Genomic DNA, 23,052 nt, shown 5'->3' with positions numbered 1-23,052 from the left:
TGTGCACCTCCTTTAAAACCTTCCTAATCTTTAAACAAGATGTTGTGAATTGAAAATCTTTGGTATTTAGACTGAAAGCCAACACGACTTACTCCTGTCTTCTAGTAAAGCATCATTTTATAGTCTTTTATTTCCTGATATTTTAAAGGGGAAAAAAAGCTGATAAAATAACCAATAATGAAAGTAAAGGCTGGTTTTAGCTTGCTGTGTGCCTCCATACTGTGCATCAGCAGCATAGATTTACCTGAATTCAATATCAGCCCAAGGTCAATGTTGAGTGATACACATAAAGAAACGTTGTTTATGCTCCTTTGAACAAGCTTTATATTAAAGACACTTTGTTTTCAAATTACATTTGTAAATACGTCTTCATTCTGAACTACCAAATGTCATCAAACGATCCAAAAAGAATGGAGGACATAAGGGCTCTGCATACCAGGACCTGAGTTTCACTATATACACTTGAACATAATGACATCAGTTATCTGTATATTAGTCAGACATGTGAGTCTGCGAGTCCTAAAGGCTTATTTGGACTGGACACAAGCTTATGTAGCGCTTTTCTAGTCGTCTGACTTCTCGTAGTGCTTTTACACCACAAACAGACTCTGCATGGACGTCCCTGCAGGTTCTACACACAACATGGACCAGACTTGTTGTGTGCTTTCTTGCTACCAATTGTGGGCCGCCCAGTCAGATATTTATTACTATTGATCTCGCTGGTCCTGGCTGGAGACTTTTGTTCAGCCGGCTCGAGGCTCTGACCTCAATTAAGTTATGAATTTCTATCTGATAGACTGGGAGCGCCTCGGGCCTGCTGCGGCTGTGCTACCACGCTGGATTAATTAGAATTACTGGTGCTGCGAGTCGCCCTCCCCGCCTCATGGATCATGTTGTTTTAATACAAAGTAGAGGCGCTGGAGAGCTGAGGGAGGGATGGAGTGAAGGGGGACGAGGGTTGGAGGAGGGAGGGGAGAGGGATGAGGAGAGGGTACAAATGGAGAGACAAGAAAAAAAAAAAAGCAACAAAAAAATCGGGATGAGTTTAGTGAGAAAACTACAATGTGCTTAAAACCTGCCATGCTCTTTCCTTAAATCACCTCCTTAAACCCTCCCAATGTTTCCTTCCTGGCTTTGTGTTTGTGTTTTGGTAACCTGCGTTTCACCTGTCCTTCTCCTTTGTCAGTCTAATCCCGCCTCTGTCTCTCCCCCGCTCAGTAATCACCCAGAGTCAGACATCTCACTGTGGGCCATTCTTGACCTTTGTTTAGTCTGCAGACTCTCTCAACGGAAAAAAACAAAACAAACCTTTCCTCTCCGACTCCAATTTCTCCCGAACAGGGGTATCCTCTCTGTGAATGTATGTCTCCATGGGAACGCTACGGCTTGTTGGGGAAGGTTTGGGATGAAAGTAAAAGTTGTATGTGTGTGGGATGAGGATTAGCTGAAGGTGTGGGATTACAGCGTCTGGACAGAGAAGGACCACAGGGAGAGTGGACACACACAAACACACGTCTGAACCTCTGAAAGGTCCATTTGACGACTAAATACTTATCACCAAAAAACTACAACTTTCAGGTCACCTCCTACTGTATTGATTAGACCTGTCTATATGAACAGGAGCATAAACCTGCTTGATTTATATTGAGGAATAATTTAGATTTGAGGATTTGTTAGACACATGCTCAGTGAATATATGAAGATAGCACCATTATGTGGAGTACTAATGAGTAATAATGCTGTGGTTACTCCACCTGTTGCCTAGCATCCTTTTCTTCTCAATAAATAAGCCAGCACATAACAACAACAAGTACATAACAGGTCCATTTCACATCGTGGTTGTATTCTATGTGTGAATAACTTCTATTCATTTGCTTGTTAGTGAGGTCAGATCCAGTTATTTGAATATTATTCTACTTTATTTTCCTTCATGGGAGTGTCGGGAAATGTTAACCACCAAACTTTTTTAAAATGCATTTACTTCTTATTCTTCTGGTCTTTGTGTTTGCGTTCATCTGTTCCTGGATTTTACATGATTCTAGTGATCATTTTCTCTCTCCCCTCCCATATTCTGCTGTTTTCCCCATTAATAAGTTTTTTTTTAAAAACATTTACACACTTCCTACAAGGTGCAACAATTTCTGTTTTTTTAAAGGAAACTTTTGGACACATAATAGGTGTCAAACTCTGACCAATATGGATTTAAATCTCTTTAACTCCTCATATTTTTAAAAATCAAACTTCTATCAGCACAGTATTTAGTACTGGGGAATGCATAATTTATAAAATCAAATACTGTCTCATTCAAACAATCATACTCCTCATAGTTGCAGAAAAAAGATGATCTGAAGCTTTACACGTGCACTCTGTCGTGATATGATGGAATGTGCTAAACTTAAGCTAATGCCTCATTAATGCTCTTAAACACATTCTGCCACACAGACTTTAAGGCCACTGTTTAAGCCTTCACTTCCAGCATTGCTGTCATCTTTCCCACAGTTTGTGTGTCCTACTTTCTCTTTGTGTATTAGCTGATCATAAGGGCCTGAGCTACAATTGGCAGGTGGCACAGCTGTGATCTGTGTATTCACACACACACACACACACACACACACACACACACACACACACACACACACACACACACACACACACACACACACACACACACACACACACACACACACACACACACACACACACACACACACACACACACACACACACGCACACACACGCACACACACGCATGCACAGCCCTACCTATTGTAGTCCCTCGCAGCCTTCATCCAGGATTAACTATGAAATGAGCCCTTAATGCAGGTTACCATGGGTTGGGGAACAATTCACTAAAACAATCAGTTGATTAATATCAAACGATTTTCCTCCTCTGCAAGGCAAATAATAATACTTTTTGTTTAAACTCTGAAATCCCCCTCCCCTTTTTAATCAACAAATTAAGCATTAATCATGTTTGATCTTTATTTACTGGTTGCTGGCAGTTGGTAGAGGTCAAGAGAGATTACTGTGCGCTCTAATAGCCCGCAAACATCCCAAACATTCCTCTCATGAACACACAGACTCCCTGACTCTTTGTTTTATGAGGCACACCATTTTTTTTCCCTTTCATCTCCTTCTTTTCTCCCTTTCCCCGTTGACCTCACCCCAGAGAAGCAAACAAAACAACAGGATGTTCGAGCAGGTTCTAATGAGAAGCATATCGCTCTGTAAGCTTTGCACAGTGAGATAATTTGGCATTGCAACAGAGTGCTATGATTTAGCTGACTATATTTTTCTGCTCGCCACCTCTCGGCCACCTCATAAATCTGCTCCCAGTAGCTCTGCTGCACAGATCCAGTGTCTTTAACATTCACTCCTGTCCACAGCCTGCTTCCTCTGACACCTGAGAGACAAGCAGGTGAACATCCAGGTGGCCTCAATGCATGACCGTCTGCACTTTTAATCATGAAATGCTCCCTCTGAAATGTGAAATTAGGATTAGAAATTTAAAGAAAAACCCAGATTAGCTCGATGACAGATGGTTTGATGAAAACACGTTCGCTCTCTGTGTTCAGAAGTTTAAAATCAGACTAAAGTAACAGGTAAATAAAAGTCTGTTCTCAGCCAGACTTCCATTATCACTGGCCAAAAAGATGTGATGTTTCCTTCTTTGACTGCAGAAACATCTTGGCACACATGCTGATATCAGTTTATATTTTAAGGAAAGACAAAATGACTGTAAAAGGACAAAGGCCTCCATCCACACATGAATCCTCCTGCTTTTATCTGGATATGGCTCTAAATCATTAGTGAAGTGTTTCGTAGTTATCCCACTGTTAAGTCTTTTATGAACAATCCCCCCCCCCCAAACATTCAAAACAAAAGAGGCCAGGCATGACCACAAAAGAGAAAGTCATTTGTGAAATGTCCTGATTATGTGGGTTGTGCAACATAAAACAATTTGCCTGATTACTTCCAATTGATTCGGCCTTACAGTTAAAGCCTCAGTGTGCGGCGCACTGAACTGCTCTGTGTCGTGCTGCTGGGCAGAGGAGAGGAGTAATTTCTCCGATGTGCAGCTGAGCCAGCTTACCGCCAAAGCTAAAGCCTCCTGGATGCTGCTGAAACCTCAGGGAGACTAAACACCAGGCAAGCTACCAGCTAACTCTGTCTGCTAAAGCCCTGAGGGATTTGTCTGCGGCGCAAAGTGAATTAAAGGTGACCTTCTGGAAGGGATGGAGGCAGAAGAAAGGGGAGCTATGGGGATGTCGGCGATGTCACTATTTGCTTTGGGTTCATACTGTATGTGTGCAGAGCAGTGACTTCGCTCTCATCTTCTTCTAAATACCGTCTTTTACACACTCAAACACACATCTCCACCTCCTGAACAGACTTCCAAATAAATGGCCGATACTCCACTTGTGTCCCAATGGAGGAAAAAGTCTCCCATTATACTTGTTCACCAACATGCATTCAACTAAAATGCAAAGACCAAATATTTCCAGAGGGAGGAAATTCAAAGTATTTACACCGAGTTGAAAAATGGTCATGCATGTTTATGTTCTTCCGTTTCCTTGAAGATAAAAACTGTCCCTGACGTCAACCAATCAAAGCAAGCAGAGAGTCGGAATCTGACGTCACAGAGATTTCTGCCATTTTTGGGGCAAATAGACTCTTCCACCTGCCTGGGTTTGACACTGTTTTTCTCCATCAGATGGATATTTATTTGACGTTGTTGTAAAAGCTGAAAGATATTTCTGTTGTCTCAAGTCCATATCACGCACATAAAACTCTTAATCAATATGTAGTTACTGTAGTGTGAAAGCACACATGTTGTTTTATCTCCAGCTGCTTAAATGACATTTTCAACAGCAGTTGTTGGATGAAAATTGGCTGAAGAAGGACAAATTCATCTCACTCTTAAAAATGTATCCCAGAGGGAAATTTGGTTCCACAGTCCACACAGACCACGTCTACATCCGGAGTGGGAATCAGCTGCTTACCTGACTGTTGATGTCTGCTTTGTGCTGCAGTAATACTGACACCAGCTCTTTGTGTCCTCTGTCACAGGACCAGTGCAGGAGAGCTCGGCCCTGCAAACACACAAGCAAAGGTTAACTCACCAGCAGCAATCTGTGAACTGTTTGAAGGCATGACTTAGCCTTCAACAGCTTTGATTAAAATCAGATTCATGACATAAAGTAGGATGTCTTCACATGGATTTACTGTATTTCAAACAGTTAACATAGACTTCAATCTGTTTCTTAATATCTCTAATCGTAGTATAGACATATGTGGAGTGCTGTGTGTGTGTGTGTGTGTGTGTGTGTGTGTGTGTGTGTGTTGGATGTTTGATCAGAGACCGAGGGCTCTCACACTCAAATCTGAGTAACCTGCGTACAGTCTGTAAAGCTTGATTGATGGGACACTGTTGAGAAAACAAGAGCGTCCCTCAAACTTGCAACCCTTTACTTTATCTCAAATAAACACTCACACAAAAGCACGCACAGTGACCAACACAAGCATACCCCTCCTTAGCTCTGAGATCCTTGCTCCCATAAAACCACAGGAGCTCATTTTTCAGTGAGGCCAATTAGGTAAAGCAAACTCTCCAAGTCTAATTCTGTTGCCTAAATCATATTGATCACCACGGCTGCATGTTAAAATGGAGACTTATGTGCCGGGCCAGAATACAAATAAGTTGCTCTCCCTCTCTCTCTCTCCATCACTCGCTCTTTCCAGCTCTCTCTCTCTCAGGTGTGCTGCTGCTGACTGCATGCCACAGTCTAAACCATACGATTACTACATCCAGCATGAAGCTGCAAACACAGATTTAATGCAAAGATTTGGAGGGGAAGCTTCCAAAGTTCAGAGGTTGATTAAGTGTGATCACATGTTGATTGATAAGCAAAGACAGGTCTCTTATGATCAGGGCTGAGGGACCACTTAACGGCGATTTAAGTCACATCTTGATCACTTTCTTCACAGGGGAGTAAACGGTCTCGCCTGATAAAAGTGTCACAAGTCAGGCTGATGAGAAACGGATGACTTCCCCTGTTGACTACTTGGTCTTCACTGCAGGCTGAAATGACCGGCCCACGGTGATCGCTTCTTCCAATGCTGCTCTGAATGCATTAAATCACTGTGACCCACAATACAAGGTCCTCTTACCTGCCATGTCTCTTGTTGAAGAAGTCGTGCACATTCATATACTTTGGTGGTAAGTAAGAATTCCTCTAATTGATCACAAACATGATTCAGCTTTGGAAATGAAGACTTGTGTAAAGCTTTTATCAAAATGATTCAGAATCAACAACTGTTCCTTTTACATGAATACATACAAAAAAATGAACATATCAGTGGCTTATAATAAACAGGTTAGCATCTCCTTAACTGAAGGAATGCAACATTTCTTATTTGATTTGATTATTTTTGTTACGAAGGTCAAACTTTCATAAACATGAATTCAATGTGACATTGTGGCCGCCCTTCTGCTTTGACCCCATAACATTTTTGAATAGTGCATGTCTTTGAAAAAGAGGTTTACCATACAGACGGACACATCCTGTTGACATCTTGTTATCTTGTTTATTGGACTTTATGTCAATAATTGTAGATAGTTTCATGAAACATCAAGGTTGTATCACTGCCTGGGCTCCTTGGAGATGTCTTCTTTTTTTATTGTTACTTTTATCTAACTGCTACAGCTGCAGTTTGCGTGTAACTGTTTACTTATTTTCTATAAAAACAAGTTTATAAAAGTACATATGCCTAAGCAACCATAGGCAATGTGTAATATCTACACAAGGCTGGATGAGGTCAGTATTTTGTATTTACTTGTTTATGCTTTATTGCTTTCAGCAAAACAAAAGCCAAGTGAACATTTGGTGACTAACCCAAACATTTAGCTCTGGGTTCGAGCCTCTCTCGCTCACTCTCCATAGGAGCAGATCAGGCTGCCTGCTGATGTCAAACTTCACCACTGCCCTCTGCTGTTGAGGGAGCTACACTGCAGGTGAGCGAACAATAGCGGTGGACAGACAAAGCTTTCTCTGCAGAGGTCCCTCAACCATCTGGCCTTTGGCTTGGAACCATCCAGCCGCCGGCCTGCTTATCTGCAGAGGGCTGTGATGAAAGAGAAGGAGGGAGCGAGCCATTTGGCTCGGCCCGTAATGAATCCAGGGCAGATGAATGGATTTCAGGGTCAATCCAGAAAACACACAAAACACACACAAATCACATCTCAGACTGAGGAGTTGTTCCCAGGTGTCTGTGGCTTCAGATCATTGAGATCATTATGTAACAAGTGCAGAACCATCCCCCACTGACCTGCATTTCATTGATACTGCACTGATCATTTTCACCTGACCTCCTTATAGAAAGGGCAGATCACATGACACCCACCCTGACGCTGGTGAAGACCAGTTCCTGGTGAGAGGACACTTAAGCAGGTAATTCTTTCTTTCTTGTTCCAACATACTCATCTATCTATCTATCTATCTATCTATCTATCTATCTATCTATCTATCTATCTATCTATCTATCTATCTATCTATCTATCTATCTATCTATCTATCTCTCATACGATCAGTACAGTTTCACTCGATAGATTTGTCGGCCCTGTGTTTCATAGTCACCTCTTCGTCTTTAGTGTTGACGTCCACTTTCTGGGAGCTGATGGCCTCGCTGATGTGGTCGATGTTATTTTCTCTGCAGTAGTCAAAGATGTTCTTATCTTCTTCCCTGCGAGTGATTCAAAGAGACAGACAGATGGTGTGCTCAATGTAAATTGTCTGCACGTTCAGTTAGTGTTGAAAAATAAAATGACTTTGCACATTTTTTTTTTTTCAATTGGTCCGACTCAAATGGTTCCAGGAGCTTCTTCAACCTTACAGTGGTAGTGAAAGGAATTTAAAAAAAAGAAAAAGAAAAGTGGATATAAAGGTCTGAATGTAAAATGTGAACATTACTGTTTGCAACCATTTCTTCCAGATAGTGTAGTGCCTTATAAAAGGCAATAGATCCACTGTGTTTCAAAGATGTGCTGCAATTATTTAAACTTTATTTTATTTTTTTATTAACGCTGTCAGGACAAACAAACAAAAGTTCACTCATTCAGACTGACATAAATCTCAAAGGATCCCAAGAAAATAAATTCAAAAACTACTTCCTGCACAGCAATAGTGGCAAGTGAGATCATCCTGTTTTTGTTTTTTTCATAGATTCTTTAAATCACTCACGTGTCTATTTACATACCATATGTTTTACATTTGTGAAAAGGGCAGAAAACACTTTGCTATCAGAGAATTTATTTAAAAAAAAAAAAAAAAAAGAAAGCAGCAGCCACACGTGCCACATCCCTCAGGAGCACTGGCATTCAACACACATTCGACACACACACACACACACCCACACACTCAGTGGCACCATCCCACCTCTGATTATATCTTTGTCTCTAATCACCTCCTGGCATTGGGGACATGAGAGAGTGGCGGGGGGTGGGCAGGTTGGTGGTGAAGCAGAGTTGTCGGGTGAAGGGGAGAGAAGGGGTGAAATCTCATTTAGAGCTTTACGCCTTCCCCTCCCTCTTACCCGGGCCGGCCATTCACATTAATTCAATTTCATGCTCTATTGTCTGACTGAAGCCTGCATACCCACTCACTCACACGCAGTACGTCAGAGATCCCCGAGGCCAAACCCCGAGTTCTGTCTATGATGCCTGATCATTTTGCCATATCGGGACTTTAGATCAAGCCCAATTCAAGACACACACAAAAACCATGGGCTGTTACCTGCATGTATATTGAGGACAGTGTACAGCTTCTGTTGTATATGCGGCCTTAACGCAGTCATAGAGAGACGTTCAGTCACTTGAATCCTCTGATAGGATGAAACACAGAAGTCAAGTTGAAATAGGGGATGGACTTCATGTTTCCACAGTATCTTCTGCGTAAAATAAAAACACCTGGACTCACCATCAATGTCCTGGAGAGAGTTGTTTTTCTGGTTGAAGTATCCTTTCTCACAACCTCTTAAGTCATTTACATATTTTGTGTGCTGTGACTTTGCCACACCTCTGCCATCTAGTGGCTCCCTTTTCTGCTTTTGATTTTTTCCTTGTTATATGTCGAGATAACTGTTACATGTTGCATCAAAAATGAAAACTTACAAGCCCCGCCCCACACACACACACACACACCCACACACCCACACACCCACACACACACTCACACCCAGAGACACGTGCACACACACACACACACACACACACACACACACACACACACACACACACACACACACACACACTGACAGTCCTTAGAGCACACAACCTGCATCCAGGGGATCTTTATGTATGAAGACTCATTTGTATAGAAATGTTCCTTTTTCAATCAAATCTTATCAAATCAAATCTAACTGGAGCTTTTAATCCAACATCAATCAGATTTGTTGAGTTTTGAACCCCCCGCTATTTCTCAAAAACAGAAAGACATTTAATCACCCATGAAATAACAACAAATTGATGTATTTTTCTGTTTGTAAGGTTGGCTGCTAAACTGTGTTACTTGTGTTGCTGCTTGTGCAGGACACTCTTGAAAAAGAGTTTTTTAATCTCAATGACTTTTCTTTCCTTGTTAAATAAAAAAAAAAAACTAACCTTCAGGAAAAAGAGAAAAGTGGCTTTTCTCCCCTAAACAAATGCAGTTAAGTTACTGATTTATATTTAATACACTTAATTTAATTCACACTCTGCAACATATATAATTAGAAGTTTTGATGTTTCAGGACTAGAACTTCCCTGTTTATGACCAAAGGTTTCAATGATTAAGTGAGGAACTCACCATTCATAAACATAATCATAGGTGCAGCAGTGGCTGGGCTCCTAATCATCCATGCTTAACAATTACTTATGGGAAACACTTTATTTGCACTGACAGAACAGATAGAAGCTAAAGTTCAACTAAGTTAACTTCTTAACGACCTGTCCTGATTACTCCAAACTTAAAGAGTAGCAGGAAGTTTATGACCATAAAGATGAGTGCTTGCAGGTCATCTATATCTGGAATGTGTAAGTGTTTGGACTTGTTGATCCCTACAGATCTGTTTTAAACAAACATGGAAATAAATGTCTCCTGACTGATGTGCCCTACTGTCCTCCAACAACATCCCTCTCCATAAACAGCTTGATAAACTACGACTCGTCCCCCTGTGGAGAAGCAACAAGTTGTATTTTGTCAGCGAACGGCAGACGCAAACAAAGTTTTGTCTTCTATTTGTTCATTAATGAACCTCTGTACTTCTCTTTCTTCAGCTTTTCATCTACAAGCTTCTGCCAATTCTCTCGTTCGTTCCCTCCCTCTTCCTCCCTCATCAGCCCGTGATGAATTATGAATAACTCATTACACTTTTATCGCTGCTGGCTTATGTATGAGCACATTCATTTACATACTCCTGATTACCACTGCTATGTTTATTCATGAGTCTCCACGCAGGGCCACACCCACTCCCTTGTCTGATGGCCATGGTGACCCCGAGTGTCCCTGATGTGTGGCCGCCATCCGTCTCCCCCGGCAACTAATCAATAGGCCAGCTCATCAGTCTTTCGTCGATGTTAAGACATGGCTAACCTGACTTACAACTGACATGTGCTAACTTATATACAGCTCATGTACATACATCTGTAGTCAGTAAAGTAGATAAAAAACAAACACCTATTAATGATAATTAATATAAAAGGAACACACACACACACACACACAAACACACACACACACACACACACACAGGCTTTGAACAAACAAATGATTAATGTGGGTGCTGCAAACAACGTGAGATCAACAGCACCGCAAAGCATGCTGGGAAGGTCACAGGCTACTCTGTCATCACAACACCTGGCTACCAATGGTTTGTGTGTGTGTGTGTGTGTGTGTGTGTGTGTGTTAATATTAGTGTGGAATGCTCACACGTGTGACTCTGGTGTAGCTGCAGATATGTCCTTCATCCATCAGGCTAAACTGGCCACAGTGTTGGAGAACACTCATCTACCTGGCCTGAGTTTCACCCTGATCAACACCACACACACACACACACACACACACACACACACACACACACACACACACACACACACACACACACACACACACACACACACACACACACACACACACACACACACACACACACACACACACACACACACACACACACACACACACACACACACACACACACACACACACACACACACAGGTTTACACAATCCTTCATCACATCCCCTATAGGATTCTGCTCAAAGCATCCAGCGTGCCTGCGCTCCATGGAAGTAGAAGAAACAATGAAAACTCAAATAACTCAGCAACAGCTTCCAGATAAACGTCCAGACAACAAAGCCTGCAGTGTTTATCAGAATCTCCTTTCAAGGTGGGAGAGAGAAATACAAATGTTGCATTCAAAGCCTCTTCAATCACACACTGATCAGCTCACTAGTCCAGGGATATTGTTAATCAATCCTGCGTATGTCGATACACTACACACACACACACACACACACACACACACACACACACACACACACACGCACGTTCGCACACACGCATGCAATGCAATTAACTCTGTGTGGTTAACAGGTCCTTGGATGTTTAATATGGAGTGTGTGAATATGTGTGTTTGAGAAAGAGGAAATTGAAATGCAGCAGAGCAGTGAGTGTGACAGTTCCAGCAGGTTATGCATGAATTTGAATGCAAAGGCGTTGACGTATGGCAGCAAGTGCATGTTTATGTGCGTGTCATGTAAATGACTTCTTCAGTGCTGGCCTCCCTCAGGACACCGATGCTGCAGGATATCACAGAGAGGAGCGCCGCTCTGGGAAACCTACCATCCCTCTGCTGTTCCCCCCCATGTCTCCTCCCCCCTAAAAAGGCCCCCTGAATCGTAACGTAATTAAAAAGGGGAGACTCAGCCTGGCTCTTTTTTTTTTTATTTTAGTCAGTGCATGCTAATGACATACAGCCATTTAGAGGGGAAAACCTGCAGGATTCACACATCTCATTTTCATCTCCAAAAGAGCCCCTTTTTCATTGAAATGAAGATGAGCTCTTTAAGCTTGAGTAAGTCTGCGGAGCTAAATGGAGATTTTTCATTAACATAAATCACGACTGTGCCACCACTCTAACTGCAGTTCCGGTCTGTTGGACATAATCAAACACAGCATCAAGATCAGCAGTTAACAATGTCGGACTCAGACCAGGTTGACCTAATCGTTCATTAGGTAAGTGCTGATTCACAGGTGGAGGAGAAAATCTGAGTCTGTTCCCACACCCTCATTAGCAGGGAATAAAAACGGGTACCGTAGTTTTGTTAAAAAGACGACCTAAGCTTAAATACACAGAGATCACGAGATGTGTGCAAAGGCGATGATCAACAACGTGAGTGTAAAAGTCTGTAAGAAGCCACTGCTTTCCTTGTATATTCAGTAGTAGTAGTAGTTTGTCTCTCGTACGTGTGTGTGTGTGTGTGTGTGTGTGTGTGTGTGTGTGTGTGTGTGTGTGTGTGTGTGTGTCTGGCTACTTCTGATGTAAATACCTGATCATCTCTTCCTGGTACAGAGAGCTGACTGCTGCTCCTCCGAAGCCTGTTCTTCTTTCTGCTCCTCGTCTTTCCTGCCAAAATAAAGGATGGCCACACATTAAAAAGTTAAATCCATCGTATACCTTTATGAAGTGTCTGTCTTTGTTAACAAACCGTCTTCTTATTTAAATGGTACCTTGTGTCAAACACCAACCTCGTCTCGTTTGCCCTCTGTTATTGGCCTGTGTTTTCTTTTCCTCTTGGACAGAGGTACTGAGCGTATTGTTGTGTGTGTTTAACGCAGCACAAAGGGGCTGAGCGCACCTATTCACCTTATGGGGATGGACCTGTACATTTCCCACTAAAGCCAAAGGCTAAGCTGATGCATGAGACAGATCACAGTTTAAATACCAAAACAGTTTTTTTCTTCTTTTTAATACTCTGAGGGATTTGGACATGACCTCATATGTATGTATATGTAATAAATTCCCATCAATACCCACAAGCCCAATAAAAAGCTCATGCTGCCTTGAATTGTGACTCTTGTAAAATCGTCTGGATTTTTTCATAGAATTCCATTTTACATTCAGCTCAGCCGAGACTTATTACCCGGCCTATTCTTCAATGACCAACGCTGACTTACAAAGAAACACAGACAAATCTGATTTCAGTAGATAGCCAGAGTGGGGGACAACATGACAAGAGGACCAAAACAACTGTGCGTGCACTTTTAGGAACAACCTAATTCACTTCAGAAACTCAGAATATTCGCTGATGCACCAACCCTGCCTCCTCTAAAGCATAATGTAATATAAAACCAGAGTCTGCTTAACAATTGAGGCAGGCACAGAGGTCAAATTTGACCTATTATTCTCTCCTCTGGTATTCTGTCTATGCACTCCGACTTACACCATTTGACCGTGCCTCCAAAAGAATAGCCACTGCCATGCCATGGTGCTTTGTTAACACTAATACAATCAGCTTCTTTTCAGGAGGGCAGGCATTCGTGCGCTTGCCTGTCTCTCTGCTGGCATTGTGCCGCTGAGGGGCCGAGTCAGCGAGTATTACTCTTCAGCACAGCCAAAAAGAAAAGAACGTGTCCGGACTGGACATGTGTGTGACAGTGACTCTATTAAAGGGACATAAATAAGGAAGGCGAGGAACGATAGGGGGATATGAATCAGTTCAAGAAAAGAGGGGCTGCGAAAAGAATCAAAAAGAGTACAAGGGCGTCTAAATCCAGCTCTTCAGTGCTTGTGGACCATAATGTGACTATGAATGCATCCAGTGTACGACTATAGCTCTTGCTAATGTTTCTAGTGGCACCTTTTTAAATTCTTACCACCCTGGCAACTGCAGACCCTTTTACAAGAAGCAGCTTTATTTAGTTACTGTTCTTCTTGCCCCTCTCGGCCAGGACACTCTTGTAAACGAGAGTCTTAATCTCAGCGAGGTTCCCCCTGGTTAAATGAATTTCAAATAAAATAAACTGTCTTGGATAGTTATTTTCAAATGTAAAGACCTCATGTCTTTTGGAAAACAACGTGTATGGCTGGCTACTGCATTGAACAATGAGAACAACAATGAATCCATCCTGTTGTACAGAAGCTGGAGCCTCAGTTTGGCTTCGAAGGACAAGCTACACAATTAATGTGAAGTTGAGAGCATTCAAGTCCAGGTGTATTCATGGATTAAATATGATTATGATGTGATTTTCTGGCCAAAGAGCAACTGTCTTATTTTGAAAGCACTCATTATTATAGAAGCCTGTATGTGTGAATTAAAGACAGTGAAGGTAATTTTTGAAAACTAGCATGCTGCGGGATTTATAAAGTAGCACTCTCTCCGTTCTGCGTATTCACCCCCCCTCTCTCCTCTGTGCTCCCTCAAAAGCCCCGCCCCTCACTTACAGACACTAGCACCATTAGTGCAGAAGCGGATGTCGGCTGTTGCTTTGAGTGTGGACTCGTGCATGCATGGAGTAGAGAGGCTTGATTGGTTTAATAAAACGTTGACGAGTGCAGACATTGGTCGAAGTTTTTACGTGTTTACAGCTGCTACAGATGATGGACTTTCTCCATTTCTTTTTCAGAGCACATGAATTATTAATTACTGTCAGAACCTAAAGAGAATTTCAACGAAAAATCTTAAAAAGTGGATCTGGAGAAAATTACCAACTCTGCCTTTAAGTGCTTAAGAATCAACTTACAAATAACAAAGACATGGAGAAAAGAATGAGTAACATGCTGACATAATGCTCACTCTTCTTACATTAAGATCACCCTTTCAAATTAAAATAAAAAAAGACACGTTTTACATTATGAGCTGTATTATAGTTACATGTTTTATGTCTGTGTTTCTTATTAATCATAAATCCTTTTACTGTGAGCACATTTTTTCAGCCCTTCAATAACTTGTTCCTCCCAACCTGGAAAGGCAACTCAAATTTGTTGTTGTAACTGAATGATTCTACTGCCGCCCCAAAGGACAACCTGTGCATGGCAACTCAACTCTCCTGACAGGGTCTCTTGACATGACAAGAGGCCGTGGAGAGATGTAAACAGTCTCTCTTTAGTCACTACACACTCTGGCACATCTCTACAGCTAGACTCTGACAGTTTTTTTGCATTATTCATGTCCCAAAATGACAGCCATTGAAGAGGAAGACATAATCTACTCATGTATTTTTCATGCTACTATAAAGGCATGGGACACATTGATACAGTAATACTGACCTCTACTGGCAAACATGCAAACTACATTTTAGAGGAAACTAACAGGATGATTTTGTATTCACCATTTTTTTCACCTTCCAGCAGAGATTAGGTGCAAACTAATGTTTATCTAAAATACCTTGAAGTTTAGTTAGAGGTAACATGATGTGTCGGTCAGGTGGGTGGGATTTGCCATTTTCAAGGTTGAGTAGATTTGAGCTGAAATGTGAGCTTTTAGATAGGGCTCTTAATATTTGTTATTCAGTGGTGAGGGCGCACGTCTCATACATGAAGGCTGTAGTCCTCCACATGGACGACCCAGGTTTGAGTCCGGCCTGTGGCTCCTTTCCCGCCTGTCAGTCCCCACACACTCTCTCTCCCTGATTTCCATTTCTGTTCACTGTCGCATCTCCCCAATAAAGGCACAAAAAAGCCCCAAAATAAATATTAAAAAAAGGGTCAAATTGTAACCAGTCTCTGAGTGAGAATCAATGAAGACAGCACGCATGAACACCAGAGTTAAATGACCTCATATTCATTTAGATCATTTGCAGAAGAGCATTTAATCAAACATTCCTTTTCCTGCTCTATCAAAAGCCTGTCAACATATGAATACTACTTCAATCTATTCATTGCAAATGAACAAACCTTGCACAGCTTAGTACACGTTTTGTTGTAGTACACAATCGTGATAAGCTTTGGGAATCAGATTTCATTTCTCATATCAGTGTCGAGGAATTTATCAAGACTTGACTCCACACAATAAGTCTCCTTAGACTCAGATGGCTTACGTTGATGAAAGTTTATACGTCCGATGAGAAGGCCCACTCATCGAGACAGGATTCAACATCACACGTGTGGTTCAGTGTCATGCTCAAACATAACTGCTGGACACTTCCAAAGGCTCAGCATACATTTAAAAAGACATCATTATCAGGGCCGTGCCCTATTGACCCATCTAAACTGATCTATGACGTCAAGGAGCCTGGAGTGAACAAGTCATCCCAAACATCCCTGCAGATATCACGAAGAGCTGTTGACTCTCCAAGCTGTCCTCTGTGTCTAGACAAAGCTGAACTATATCAGGTCTACTTGGCATCAACAACAGTGAATTAACGTTCCACATTAACTAAGTAATTACAGACATTCTAGACAATATAGACAATTAGGTTCTCATTACCTTTGTGCTGCCTTCAGGGTCTAACACATTCACACAGGAAATGTACTCCTGCATTGCCTGTTCTGTGTCCATGTCTCCAAGCTGCTTCCAGGCTTGCCTGTAAAGAGATAATAATATTATTTACCATTATAACCCACAGCTGTTTACTGATGTGCATCTTCATAAGTGTCGTAATAGGAGCTCATTCTCACACTCACTCACACTAAGTGCCATTTACGATACAACACATTCAATCAAGTGTTTTAAAGAAACGCATAAATATTCATTTGATGGTAGATTTCATGCCACTTACCATTTTCTTTGTCCTTCAAAGTCAAAGAAGCCAGGTTTCTGTGTATTGCACTTTCCCACCTTAGCCTAAAACAAAGCAAGTCCAGTTATCCAGTTTCATTTAGACAGGTTAACAACAGAAAAGAACAATTGGATGTTTGGTCCAGTCAAAAACAATGATGACACTGTGTGTGGTTTAAACATGAAATAGGCCAATGCTCAGATTGATCAGTAAACAAATTCTGCCAACATAACAAAACTGCAGTTTATTGCCACACTCACCTGCTTATACCGTGCGTATAGATAGAGCAGCTGGTCCCTGCTGGCTGTCTGAACCAGATCTCGGACCCGGTCCGCTGCAGACTCAAACTCCTGCTCAAGCTCCTCTCCCTCCAGTCGGTCCCCCATTTCCATGGCGCTGCAGTCAAATTTACCAAGACCCAGATCCGAGTCCGAATCCGACCCTGCTCCACCGAGGGGCTCCCCTGTGTCGGGCCGGGCTGGGTCTGTACCTGATCCAGTCGCAGTGTCCGGAGAAGACGACGGCGACCCAGATGCCATTGTTGTTATTATTGTTTATAACGTAGGCGTGACGTCAGAGACGACGCGCGTGGGGGGGTCCTTACAAAATGTTAAACACCGACGCTGAGCAGACGCCTTAAGTTTATATTTATGATGTGATTCAGAGGAGACTTCGCCTTTTAATCCGTTTTCGTTCAGATTCCGTGACAGACGGATTTGTTTCTCCAGCTGGTCCGTCTCTGGTCCTGTCAAACCGAAGCACCGGACAAACACTTAACTTGAGAAAGAAAGGTTCCGGTTCCGTTCAGGCTTCTTCTCTGTGATAAATCATGAGAAGAAAGGAGAGGCGAAATACACACTATTCACTATTTTTTTTTTTTATTCGAGCAAAATGATCCTATAACGTTAGCCAGCACAGGTGGGTTTCATTCATCCTTTCAGGTTGTATTTATTTATCTTTTCAACTAAAACTCTGTAAGCTGAATCCAGTTTGATAGCTGACTTTTAATGTCCGGCTGATCGCCTGTTATAATGTCCTTATGTTCATATCTGCATGGGAACGTTTTAGTATGCATCTGTTTCATCCCAGACATATTGACGGTAAAATGCATGAACGCAGTTTGTCCACCAGAGGCTGATATCGGTCCAATGATAAATTAAAAAAAAGCAACATGATCTGTCTGCAACAGAAGGGTCGCCTCACCGCTTAAGAAATAAAGTGGAAGAAATTAAAACGAAATAGAAACTTTACATTGTTATTACACAGACTCAGACCATCATTAGGCCTATTTACAAAGAGCGCACAGCTTTCATTGACAGAAATGTAGCGCAGTCCACAAATATGGACAACATAATAAGATCCCTTTAAAATATCCCAACAGCATTTTATCTTGTTATAGCCTCCTGTTCTCCCATAGTCGTCCCCTCTGCCTTTCTCGAGGAAAGCTTGTTTGCAATCGTGGTTGTTGAATGGAGTCGTTGCAGCCTGTAAAGAAGGGGAAGTTATTTCATATCCCTCACGTTTACTGCGACAAACCAAACACAGCAATGTTATTATCAACTGAGACTCAAACAAGATTGAGAGCCTCCTGGACTTCTTGTTTGGATGAACTGTGAAAGACCTCCTGTGCCTTCTACTTTGACAGGAGGTCCCAACTCCTGTGCTACCGCGCGCTCTGCTGACGCAACCACGTCGCTGTGGCTCAATTCGATGGCGGACTGCAATGTCCCCAGACCTGCCCAGGGAGGGACGGCGCAAAGTCACTGAGCCACTTTCACCTGGCTCCGTTTATTTACCGTCTTGACCACCTGTGTGGAGAGGCCACAGTTGCCGTTTTCGTCCTTCCCCGTGAAGTAGTATGCGGGACGGGATTTGCACTGACAGGGACGAGCCAGAAGTGGAGTAAAGAGCAGCGGAGTGCGCCGGGCTGACGCGCCGCATGTTGAGCCAGCAAGTTCACTGAAATAACAAAAGTCGCGTCGACGAGGAAGAGGACAGCCGCTCTCGGATTTAACGGAGGTTTGAGTGGAGACTTGTTCAGGCAAAATGAAATTTGCGGAGCATCTTTCGTCCCACATCACTCCAGAGTGGAGGAAACAGTATCTTCAGTATGAGGTAAAGTGGAATTTAAATTTGAAACAAACGCCCTATGGAATATGAGAAAGACACAACTCCTACCAATCTATTTGTGGAAATAGAAGTAAGCAGTTATACTTTAATTATGGCAATTTTAAAACCTTATAAATATATATATATATTTTCAGTTTGAATGAGTCTTCTCCAGGGATCAATAACGGAAGAGAAAGATATGGGATGTCCTTTTGTTTATGTAGAGAAAATGACTGCGGGTGTTAAGAGCCACAGGGCTCAATGGTTTTTACAGCTTTTTTTTTTTTTTAAGCTAATAAAGACTGAAAATAAACACATTAAAATGCTAATTGATGAAATCAAATTAATTTAATAAGAAGATTAAAAAAAAGGATTTTATTGGAAAAAAAATCTGATTTTGACATTTATTGAATCAATATTTCCCAACATTCGAACCTATCCATTATTTATATTCTTATATGCTTAAAATTTTCTATGCTTTATTTATTTTGTTATTGTCTTAGTTTGGTCCATCATCATCATAATTGAGGGAGCATATATTTAAAATGAGGGGATGGGGGGTGTTATATTGTCAATAGCTTTGATAATTCCACTTCCAGCATCTTTCTTTTCATTAAACATAAAACATTTTTTTGTTGCAATCCTCAGACCATGCACAAATTCAGAATTTGTTTTAAAATTAAAAATGTTTGTAATTATTCTTGTTTTTCTTAAATGTTTTTTTTATTATTATGTATTTGTAGTATTTTTGATATCATGATGTGCTTGATAAGTTGATAATATTTTTCACAATTGAACTGGAACGGTTGTCTCCAGGAGTCAACATGCAATATTTTATATAACAGGGTATCTGTCTGGTTTCTGATGTCTGTGGATTTAAAAAAAGACTTCTGTGTGCAAACATGGTCTTTGTTGGCTGGTGTACAGTGCTTGAGGAGTATTTTAGTTTCACACCCTACTTCTTTGCCTTGCTGGCTCTACATTAAGGGCTTTAGTGCAGACGTGCAGTGACAGGACAGGCTGCTGGGTTCCATTTAGCTCTATGAATTATAGACAAAGACTCTGTTCTCTTCAACATCAGCAGCCTGAGTCCCAGACTCAGCAGACGCTCAATGCACTGGTTTTACTTCAGAAACATGAACCCTGAATGTTATTAATAAGTTGGATAATAGCAACAGCAGACATTTGGATCTGTGTGTGCTGTCAGGAGTGATATGCTGCCTTCATTCTCTAATTAAAACATCTTCACCAAAACATAGCTCAAGTGCAAAGAAATAGAGAGATGTCAGATGTGTGGTAGATAAACTGAAAAGAAGACAACACTACTTTTGTATTTATTTATTCAGAAAAGAACATCAATATAACATGCCCAGCATGTATTTGTCTTTGTATGTACAGACTGACACACAGTCAGCACAGGGACAGATGCACGGACATACCAGCCATTTTACACCTCCAGTTTTCAGCAGCGCACTCGCTGACCTGAGATGGATGATGATAGATTTCTTCTGTCATTTGCATTAAGAGTTACTTTTCAGTTATGTGCAGTATACAAATCCTGTAATTGACTTTTGATTTAAAAATATATATATATTATGAGTATATTTAAGTAAAAGACGCTCTTAAGAACAGTATTGCATGTTTTTTTAATAGTCTTTTCAGAAGAATGCTCTACTAAAACATAATTATTATGTGAGCATTAAAGGTTGAATAACTATTCATTTACGTTAAACTCTTTTTTCCGACAAGATTTTATTGAAAAGAAAAGTGATGAAACATATTGTAACTGACCATGAATACAGACTCACATGGAGCCCAGGACTTTGTTTTTCCATGGTAAAATCCGCCTTTTTCAAGACATGTTTCTACATGTGTAACAGCTGTTGAATTATATAGAGCATCATGGGTCAGACCCTGATTCATACAGTTTGTAGACATCTTCAAATCAGAATTTTATATAGGGCTTGCTGCAGAAGTGGGTTGGTTTGTTTATGTGTCACTGCTGCTGCCTTCAGTCTTTGTCTGACCTCTAGAAACACCATCTCCTCCTAAGTGGGTGGGACAGAGAGAGAGTTCTCACCTACCTGCCGATGGTGGATCAAGTCGGAAGAGACTGACACAGTTATCTGCAATATGTGAAGTCAGATGATTTGATTGAAGTGGGTCACTGAGATGAGACAAACTAAGAAAAAAAATCTATTTTAATGTCATTCTAAAAAATGCAAAGCCTTGATATGCTGCTGTGCTGCACCATGAGCAGTGTTTGCCCTTATATAGCCATCACCAACAGCCTCACATCAAAGATCCTGCAAAGAGGTGTAGCGCCACTGCGTCCAACACTCTGCTGCATTGTTATACAGTTGTACGTATCACAAATAACACGGTGAAAAATGATTCCATTAGCATATGTTCGCTCCCATCCTCTATGCAGTACAGTGACACTTCCACACTTGTAGCTGAGCAATATTACAGCTGCCCACCTCCTAATTGACTGTGTTTTGAAGTGATTTTCTTGCCATTGTATGCCAGTTGGATTAATTAACCTACAGCCAGCTTCCTCACTCTCCTCCTTTTTGTTAGAGCATGCTATTGTGTGGCAAACTGTCTATTTAGATTGGTCAGCCCGTTTCTATGCAGATGAGAAGGCTGCGGCAGAGTGGCCATGCCAGCATTTGCAGTGTTTAGGAAGTAAGGCACTCCACTTGAACATGAACAAATCGACAAGGCGATAGAGTGATAGACTAATTAGGCGTGTGCTTCATCCTATGGGATTGTAGTTATGAACCTATATGCTAATCAGGTGTTTGCTATGGAGGTGTGCATGTCCAAAGGCTTCTTCTAAAGGGCAGGGGATATCGGTCAATATATCTAGAGAGGATCTGTCTTTAGAGGTAGCGTTTATTATTCTGTGCAAAAATGTTCTTAAAAGCTTCTTTTTGTTTTACAAGTGATCACATTGATTTCTCTTTATATTTAAGAGTTTGTCTTTCAAAGCAAACTTGCTGGTTCTACATGATGTAAGATTTGTGCAGAGGATAAGGCTCGTCAGATGTTGAATTCAGATGTGTATGGAACATTAGAGGTATGCTGAGAGAGTGAGAGATGTAGATGCAGGTGTGTGGGCGACAGAACAGGGCCACTTATGCATTTACCTCTGCAGTCTAATCACTCATGTAAGCTAGATGAGGAGGAGGCGAGTGCATGTAGAGACTCACATTTACAATTCAAACTTGCAGAATGATTAATACAAGGAAAAGCAGCCGCCTGTGTGATTTCAGTTTGTGATTGCCGCTCACTCAAAGTGGAAGGTGGTCCAGCTCTTATTAATCAAGTGATGTCGTTAAAATGTCTTAAATAGCACTTCAAGCTTTGTAATGTGGAAGACAAAGGAACTGATAACATATACAATATTCCTCACATCATCTATGATTTGTAAAATAAAGCTATGATTTATTAGCATGTTTAACATCATTAAGATTATGTATACAAGAGTCATGGCACGTTTACTGCTTAGAATCCCCCTTTTCTATACCTCCCTACTTCCCTCCATCCTCACCTCATCGTTCCTCCCCCACTGGGAGGACATCTGGTCCCCGACCAGACCTGCCCTCTACTCCCCAGCTCCCCTCCCTGCATCCTCTCCTCCCATCCTCTCCACTTCTCTTTCTTCAGGCAGGGATCCACTCAGACACAGATTCAAGTGATCCATCGTTTTTCCTTCTAGCTTGAGCAGAGATTTCCTCAGGCTGTTAGCGCACACTGTGTGATCTCCTCAAGCACATGGAGAGTTATCTCAAGCATCGTTGAGGAAAGATTTGACCACGTTGAACAAATATTTTGGTTTGTGTCCACTCGACGTGTCACAGCTATTAAAGTATTGAGATGACTGTACACTCTGCAGTCAGGCGGACGCAGGGACTCAAGTCTGGTACTTGTGTTACACGCATGTTTGGTTTACCGAGTATGTATCATCATCACACTAATGCATGGTCATTCAAACTGATAGCCCCATTAGGCTTGGCTTAGTTATTGTCTACAGGTTTCACCACTGATTACTGCCAAGCCTGCAGGTTCATCCCGATTCCCCAAAGAGCTGCCCCACCCCCCCTTTTCCCATCACTGCCATCACCATGGCGATGGCTCCCTGTCTGAATCTGAACGTCTATTTCCCACCTTTTAGTCAGAG

At 41.6% G+C, this 23,052-nt stretch overlaps 2 protein-coding genes across 2 annotated transcripts in view; one reads left to right on the top strand and one right to left on the bottom strand.

The window, feature by feature from the left end:
• acbd6 (acyl-CoA binding domain containing 6) overlaps positions 1-17,536 on the bottom strand; it is a 30,176-nt gene extending 12,640 nt beyond the window's left edge. Inside the window, exons 1-6 of the mRNA XM_079350927.1 lie at positions 17,018-17,536; positions 16,758-16,822; positions 16,466-16,562; positions 12,587-12,663; positions 7,638-7,743; positions 5,004-5,093 (exon numbers count right to left, since the gene is read on the bottom strand). Coding sequence (XP_079207053.1) covers positions 5,004-5,093; positions 7,638-7,743; positions 12,587-12,663; positions 16,466-16,562; positions 16,758-16,822; positions 17,018-17,296 — 714 coding nt within the window. The 5' untranslated portion in view covers positions 17,297-17,536. The remainder of the gene's footprint in view (positions 1-5,003; positions 5,094-7,637; positions 7,744-12,586; positions 12,664-16,465; positions 16,563-16,757; positions 16,823-17,017) is intronic.
• An 848-nt stretch (positions 17,537-18,384) lies between these two features.
• xpr1a (xenotropic and polytropic retrovirus receptor 1a) overlaps positions 18,385-23,052 on the top strand; it is a 66,469-nt gene continuing 61,801 nt past the window's right edge. The window contains exon 1 of the mRNA XM_079349689.1: positions 18,385-18,872. Within this exon, the coding sequence (XP_079205815.1) occupies positions 18,804-18,872 (69 nt within the window). The 5' untranslated portion in view covers positions 18,385-18,803. The remainder of the gene's footprint in view (positions 18,873-23,052) is intronic.

The sequence above is a fragment of the Symphodus melops genome (genome assembly GCF_947650265.1).
Source record: "Symphodus melops genome assembly, chromosome: 8".
Lineage (NCBI taxonomy): Eukaryota > Metazoa > Chordata > Actinopteri > Labriformes > Labridae > Symphodus > Symphodus melops.
This window is presented reverse-complemented; position numbering and strand designations above follow the sequence as displayed.